At 40.1% G+C, this 7,999-nt stretch overlaps 1 protein-coding gene across 1 annotated transcript in view; it reads left to right on the top strand.

Annotated features, from left to right (window-relative positions):
- Nucleotides 1-2,266: 2,266 nt before the first annotated feature.
- T265_13565 (hypothetical protein) overlaps nt 2,267-7,999 on the top strand; it is a gene marked incomplete at both ends in the record, with an annotated part of 8,855 nt that continues 3,122 nt past the window's right edge. The window contains 4 exons of the mRNA XM_009169484.1: nt 2,267-2,463; nt 2,596-2,662; nt 2,927-3,156; nt 4,429-4,556. Coding sequence (XP_009167748.1) covers nt 2,267-2,463; nt 2,596-2,662; nt 2,927-3,156; nt 4,429-4,556 — 622 coding nt within the window. The remainder of the gene's footprint in view (nt 2,464-2,595; nt 2,663-2,926; nt 3,157-4,428; nt 4,557-7,999) is intronic.

Raw genomic sequence — 7,999 nt, 5'->3', positions numbered from 1 at the left:
CATGGGCTCTCCAGTATCAGCCATGGCAACTAATCTCTTCTTGTACCCTATTAAAACTAAGACCTTAGGTGAATTCGCTCATCAACCATGCACCTGGGTAAGATATGTTTACGACATATTTACGGTTATATCAAGCACACAACGGCAAACCTTTCTAAACTGTTAGAATGAACGATTCAACAGTATACGATTCAGGATTGAAACTGAGAACGAGCAGGCGACCATTAGTTTCCTGGACTGCAAGCTCTCAGTTAACTCTAACCATGGATTCTCAGTGGGAATCCACTGTCCACTTTCAGACAGGTATTTACATTATGAATCTTTGCATCCATATCACGTCAAACGCGCAGTCGTCGGATCGCTGACGAATCGCATCAAAAAGCTATGCTCGGACGAATTTATACGAGCAGACAAACTGGCGCGACTCATTAGGGTATTACAGAAAAATGAATACCCCATGAGGCTCATTGCCCAAAAATGGGTACGACGGTAATCGGAGCGGTGAGACAGGAAGACAAAAACCTGATGTTCACCGTGATAATCCCCTACAGAGTTATCACTTCAGACGGCATTCGAAAAACTCTTCGAACTTATGATAGGAAAATATTTTTCCGAATTGACAACACGCTACAAGGACACCTCGTGAGGGCTAACGACCGAGTCGAACTGGAACACTGAACAAACTGCGTCTACAAAATTCTCTGTGCAGAATGTTTAGCAAAATACATAAGCTTCCAACAAACCCAATAGAGTTGAATAAAACCGGAACTCGACTCAGCTATTACGCTTCACGTACTTGAGTCAAACCACCAAATCAATTTTGATGCTACATGTATACTACAGTCAGGATTCAAGCCACCTGTGGAACGGACGTGCGCGGAAGCCCTAGAGATCAATATACAGCCGAAATTCATCAATCGGGTTGGTGGCGTCAGCATTCCGTCCGTCTGGATTGGACTTACTGCACACCTTGGCAGGCGTAGTAACCTGAGGTCTAACAAGGATCTGTTGTTATAACGGAGACATTCTAATGGGGGTTCATGAAACCAAGAATGTGATTCTATGAGAGTGTACCTAATTGGAACACAGCCTTAATAATTTGCGAAGTTTTTCTGTCTCACCAGAAGAAATTCGTTAGAGTAATACTTCAATTTTATTTCCGAAAAAATATTACAGAAGTTGGGATGTCCATGTTGAATTTCGTTTGTTGGAAAGTGGAATAAGGTTGTCGGAATTCCCCGTTTATGTATAAACCTGTCAATCTGAGATACTTTATGACCATATTAAAAGTATAATTGTTCGTGTGGGTTACACAGCATCCAAAGATAATGAACGTCAAATTTCTGAGCGCTTCTGCTTGATTTTCAGCTTCCGTTTATTTTGTATACTGATTGGGTCTGTAGCCAGGAAGTCAGGAATAATAATGAAATTTCACCTCCTCATTTTCAAAGGCCTAATCATCGTGTTCCTTGACTTTTCCTTGAAATCTTGTTCCACATGGGGAGAAAGATATCATTTGCAGCAATAGATTTTACCGTTTGTTGGTACGTAGGACCAGCTAGGAACTACCCAGTCCGGTTAATTGGTCTCATATACAGGCGTTATGAAGAATCTGAACTGAGCGTAAATGGGTCTTCATTTTGCATTCAGCCAGTGTTGAGAACCCGATCTTGTCAGGTGCATCGTTTAAGATCTGTAAGTGTAGTTTCAATATGGATAAGTATGGGAGTTTATTTACTTCAGGTTCCCTACATGAGGGTTCCAGTTTCCTAAATTTCCTTTGGTCAGCCACCATGTTGCAAGATGTTTAGGCACACACCTTATAGTTTACAACAGATCCAATATCCCAGCCCTTTTATCGATTATTCCTCGAAGTTGCTCAAAGGCGGTCTGGCTACTCAAAGGCATGTGGGATTTTGTTTCTTTACCAGAATTCTCATAACAACTTTAAAATTCCTTGTAAACTACTCCATGATTTAGCTCCGATGGATTTACTTGGAAATATCACCATAGAAAGTTCAACATTTCTGTTTTTCTATGTCTAAAATACATAGCTTCCCTTCAGATGATGGTACAGTCCTGTCATTTAATCTGATTGACAAGTTTCCTAAAGGCAGGTTATTTTCACCCCATACATTTTCTTTTCTACATGGTTGTTATTAAAAGTGACTTATATTGAAGAATTGGGTATTTCCATTATCCAGCACTAGAAGCTGCGTTGGTTGGGACATGTGTTGCGCATGACTAACCATCGTTTGACGAAGAGGGTGCAGTTTTCAATGCCCAATTCTTAGTGGCGGAAGAGAGAGGCGACTTGTCGTTAAGCTGGCAGAAGGGCTTGGAAGAAACCACGGAACGTTTGGGTGCTGCCGGTTTTATTCGCCTTCCAGGATGGGGACCACCTGATCCTCACTGCGCCTGGTGTAAGACGCTGCAAGATATGGCTTCTAACCGATGTCAGTGGTGATCTTGTTGTCAGTATCTATTCAGATTGCCTGAGTGAGTGTATGGGGGTTTGAACATCTCTGAATGGTTGTAGTGAGCCAGGATTAATTCCTTTTTTTCGTCCACCTTTATTCTTTTCTTCACAATAAGGCTTTCAACTAAATCATGGCTGCATGGCAGCGAGCCATCGGTGTTGAACACTGATGCCATGCTGTCGGTGAGGACGATAATGATATGAGCTCAACCACAGCCTTTATTGCATGTTCAGGTAAAGATGTTCACTCTCCAACATTTCGGCAGCCGCAAACCGGTTGTATCGGCCTCCAGGGTATTTTGTTATGACAGGCCTGTAACATTTGTCAACATATAAGCACGCCCCTCTTGTATTTTACATAGAAAGCGGTGGCTACTAATCAGCACAATTAAGTACAATTAAGATTATCTGTTTTCGACGACAAATCACTTTGAATTTGTTAGGCAGAATTGCACACGAATCCCGCTTTACCGCTCGCAGTCAGGTGTTGCTACGGCAGAGAAGCCTGTCCCACGCAAGACTGGCCAAACATTCGGGACGCTTGCCGGTCCGTCACCAAGCCGAGATCTGATTGGTCGAAAGTCTGGACCCAATCGTGAGCCAGTAATGCCTGAATGCCGGTTGCCAATGGCGCATCCAGAACGCGACAGAATTTCTAGAAAACTGTTACCGCTTAAGTTATATATATGAAGCGATATACGAGTGCTCCTGATTACGTTTTGGGCGTTAATATACCTTGTGTACCTTTGGTGGTTGTTTTTGACTTGAAAGCTAGCTTGGGAGACTCAGACCGAGAGATAAGCCGAGAAAATATCGTCACTACAGAATTTCACTCACACTTGATGCACACTCCCATCGTTGCTCCCCCTGAAATTGAAAACGGAAAGCACAAGCCACTTGATTGGAACATTTTTGATTAATTTACTTTGTTTCATTGTTATAGATATTCCATAGGGAGGTTAAAATACGAAAGTGTTATCCTGTATCATGAGTTAAGATGAGTTAACAGGCATGTGTATGAAAACAAACATCGAAATTCACAAACCACCAAACGTCTGTGCAATTTCATTTTAATGCATCTTCAGTACTCAGCACTATGACAAATCGATGAAGTATGGTGTTTAGGTCAACAATATCAGAATCACATGGTGGAAGTCGTCAAACCTACTTGGAACACCACACACAAACTCTCTGAGGTCATACATCTTTAACTGCATTGAAACCACTTGGCTCCCAATTGGATCCCTAAATTTTTCGAAACTTTTTGCTGTCGGATTACTTAGGTTACTTTTTTCTCGAAGTGATACTTGTTAGTCAGGCTTTACTGCCCTCTTGGTCCAAATTGCTCCACCTAAAAGCTCAACCGGAATAAAAAACTTCTTGTGAATAAAATTGCATTGAGTAAGTTTGGAAGCGTCCGAAATTGCCAAAACGACCTACGCATTTACACAGTTCATTGGTTAGTTTTTTCGCTCAAAAATATGTATTTTAGATGCCATTTAACATTCTGATAATGCAAGTGCGCCGATTTAAGCGTGCCGAGTAGCCTGCCGTGTATTATTACAAAATAAACAATGTCTGATTAGTTTACTCACTGTTTAAACCAAAGAGGCAAATCATATCTCTTCCCCGGACTTTCCAATAATGCGGTTTGTTTGCGGGGCCAACCTATGTGCTTGGAACGCATCAGCTTGACTGAAGGTTTTTTTCTTAGAAACACATTAGTAAGAATAAGTTTCTGCTCTTTGTTATACTTTCTTATGTAACTACTACACTGTACCGTGACGTCCTTTATTGCACTTGTCAGAGGTCTGAAAACGCATTTTGAGTGTTTGCTGATGGTTTACGAAGTCGTACTAAAGTAAAAGCCGGGGTGATTATTGTCCTATAAATTTCTCACATGCTGAAAAGTACTGCTGGAATTACACCCCATTTTGATTCTTATTTAGGCATCCTACCAAGCAGAATGGTATTCATCTCAGTACCGCTCAAGGACTCGTTAGATTTAGCTCACGCGGGCTGCTTTTTTACTCTAAAAAGCCAACTTCCTTGAGATTTATGGAGCTGTACAAGTGCGGTTAATTGACACCTGAAACGTTATAATAGGTGAATCAAATTTTTACCAACTACTGTTAATTATTAGTGACCATGGGAACACGTCTGTTGCACGCATTTATGCCGTGCAGGAAATGAAGCCCATTTTCTCGCTGTCAAGAGGCCTAGGTGTTTGAAGTCAGTCCGAATGGTTGAAAATGCTGCATGCAAAAACACACTCTAAAGGAGAGAAAACCCAAGAGGATTTCCGTCCAACAGAATCTTCTGACCGTAAAATAGTTTGTTTAACTTGATATCATATTAACCCTCTCATGACAGTGTACATACTTCGTGACTGGCAGCCTAGAGTCGTGATATGCTAATCCATACGACCAACTACTGTGGACAGGCTCCTTCAGCGATACTTATTTCCTTTGATGACTTCAACGGATGTAGAGCGCCATTTTTGCATTTAATTACGAAACGAAGTAGTCATACTCAGCCTACTTTTATGCGCTAAGGCTTTTTCTAAAACAATCTACTTACGAAAATTGATTAATTAAGCCTGATTACAGACAAAGTTATTTTTCTCTGTATGCAATTTATGAAACACGTATTGAGTTCAGGGACGACATATATCCTGGATAATGTGAAAGTAGTAGCTTTCAATAGATTAATGAACGCGATTATCGGCTTTAGACTTGAAAAAAAATGATCCGACATGTTTTGGTCCTGATGTGAAGTAAAAGCCATCGTTTTCTTCTGTGCTACGGACCACTCTTTCCAACTGTTGTTACGTNTTTCCAACTGTGTTACGTAGTAAGCCAACAAGCACATCGAATTGAGTTGACCTGTGATTCAATTAAGAGCTTTTGGATTTATTTAAAGCTGCACCCAAGCCGATTAGTGTATGAACCACCACATGGTAGTGAGATGGAAATCAACAAATTCAACAAGTAACTTACACACTGCCATGATTAAATATAATTGAATGTACAGTAGCCTTTGATCGTCAAAAAAAACCTGTCAGCAAATGCTGTTGAATACATATTACACTGTAAGCTACTTGTCAAAAAAGCCGTTTTTAGCCGCAACCATATTAGTGTGCATAAAATAGCAAAAAAACTGCCTATGAAAATGCCTATTCAACCTAAATACTGATGGTTGGTACAGAAAATCGCATAAAGTTGCATAAACTGGTTTTGTCAAAAGCCTGTTGTGCTCTGTTTTGTTTGGTCAAGCGAACAATACGTGATTTTATTTCGTGTAACCGTGCTAACCGAGGACGTTAGACAATGTGGTGTTTCACCTGAGTCTATCAAGTTTTGTTTCCCGATTGCCGGTTTGTTCTCGAATTTCCAAATTTAACTCTTCAGAAGAATGGAAACATTAGCACGTTGTGCACAAGCTGAATTGCAGCATCCCGATATGGCTGCTCACAGACGAAGTTGCCCCAATTCAGATTTGATCCAAACAATTCTTCACTAATAAGCCACAAGCACACTGCCTGCAATGAAATTTGATGTAAACTGCATCGCAGGATTGGTTGATGTAAATCGGAAGTACAAAATCATTTGGTTTTATTACAAAAATAGCGTGATATGTAACAACGTTCCGGTTGCTATCATTGAAATTCGGAAATTTATCCGGAAAATTACATTAGTTTGCCGAAAAATCAAAAATATACCTTCTGAACAAACTAGGTTCTAAGAATGACGGGTTTTGAACAGCGGTATTTCGACCACCCAGGTTTCCAGTATCCACTGAAGTAGAAAATTCAGAAGCACTGATATCGATCGCTAGTCGAAGATTCTATGGAAACAGGTGCTAGAGTTGTTTACATGTTGAGATGTTGCATTTGGCAACCGACCGGCCACTAAGCTCCACTATACTCCCTATAAACGTACTGGCGATAAAACGTTTGCAATCAAATTTCCCAGCTCAGCAAAAAAAACAATGATCAGCGATTTGCTAACACTCTCCTCAGTAGTTAATGAAGGTCCGAACATCGTTTAGGCCAATTCTGTAGTTATTCAAAATCACAAGTGTCCAAAAATTCCCCTAAATTACACGCAGATGCCCTTTGGAGATACACCTGTCCATAAAAAATTCTTTTATATTTTCTCCAACATCATTGGCCAGAAACCATCCTAAAACTATGGCTGTGAAGCCATAAAACATCAGTGTCTGTGGGATTTAAACTGTTTTACATTTAGTGAAATTACTTCGGAGGATACCTGAAGTCTGGTGCCGATTGAAATGTTGACACTCTTGCATCAAATGTGTACAAGACAAGCTGTTGAGGATGTTTCCTATGTATCACTTTGAAACCACATTAGTGCTCATCATATCATTTAACACTCCTGGCCGGGACAAACTAACTACTCACCAGAAAGTGCACATCAACCATTGTATTACACAAGAAATCAAGTTTTCTCCTCTGTGAGAAGCACCAACTGTCCTGAATTTACCCTGCACCCTCATAGCGAAAATATTCTATGCAGCCCTTATATAAGCAATCCAAATTTTTTTACTCTATGTGCCCTACAAATACCAAAGGATTTTTGAGAAGTAGAACCATATTTGTAGATCTACCGCATAGGTCTCAGGAAATAAACCCTTATTTACAAAAAATGTCACTTCTCCGGTTGCACACTGGAGCCCATTCAACAGGCTTTGACTAAGCTGCATGAAAATATTCATGTTTTTTCAGTACTGTTTTCCCAAAGCGTTGGATTCCCTGTAAAAGGTAGCAGTTGTCATATTTCTTAAATTCGGTATAAGTTGGCTTACGGTCTATTTTGAGAACATTTTGAAAACATTATCACACTGAGGCCGAAACTCATTGAGTGTATGACGAATCAGCTGCATCATCAGTCTAACAAATTATTGAAGCCTACTGCAACGTCATGAGGAATTCAATGCTCTGTCTGTGATTTCTTAAAGGCTGCTAACAGAATTTTAACCACAGGTCACCTTGCGACAAGAATTTACTTCCCTTCTGTGTAAGACTCATCCCCCAATTCCTTATCGTTCCTACTGCAAATGAGGAATTCAATGCTCTGTCTGTGATTTCTTAAAGGCTGCTAACAGAATTTTAACCACAGGTCACTTTGCGACAAGAAAGAATTTCCCTTCTGTGTAAGACTCATCCCCCAATTCCTTATCGTTGCTATATACACATATATAAGCGAATTATATATATATATATATATAAAATATAGCCTCCAGCTTTCACAGCTTGGCTCTTCCCATTACCCAGTGATACACACCGCATTAACATTTGAGCAGGTTCCGTAAAATGAGGGGCACATTCTGTGTGCAGTTTTTACTGACTAACATGAACTAAGGCGTTATCGCCTATCAGAAACGGGAATAAAATCCCCATTGACATAATTTTTGGAACGTGAACCTCCCCAAGCTTTCTCGTAAATTTTACTTGAAACTGTTTGAGTAATATATATATATATATATATGTATATATCG

This window comes from Opisthorchis viverrini (assembly GCF_000715545.1).
Source record: "Opisthorchis viverrini unplaced genomic scaffold opera_v5_80, whole genome shotgun sequence".
In the NCBI taxonomy this organism is placed as follows: domain Eukaryota; kingdom Metazoa; phylum Platyhelminthes; class Trematoda; order Opisthorchiida; family Opisthorchiidae; genus Opisthorchis; species Opisthorchis viverrini.
This window is presented reverse-complemented; position numbering and strand designations above follow the sequence as displayed.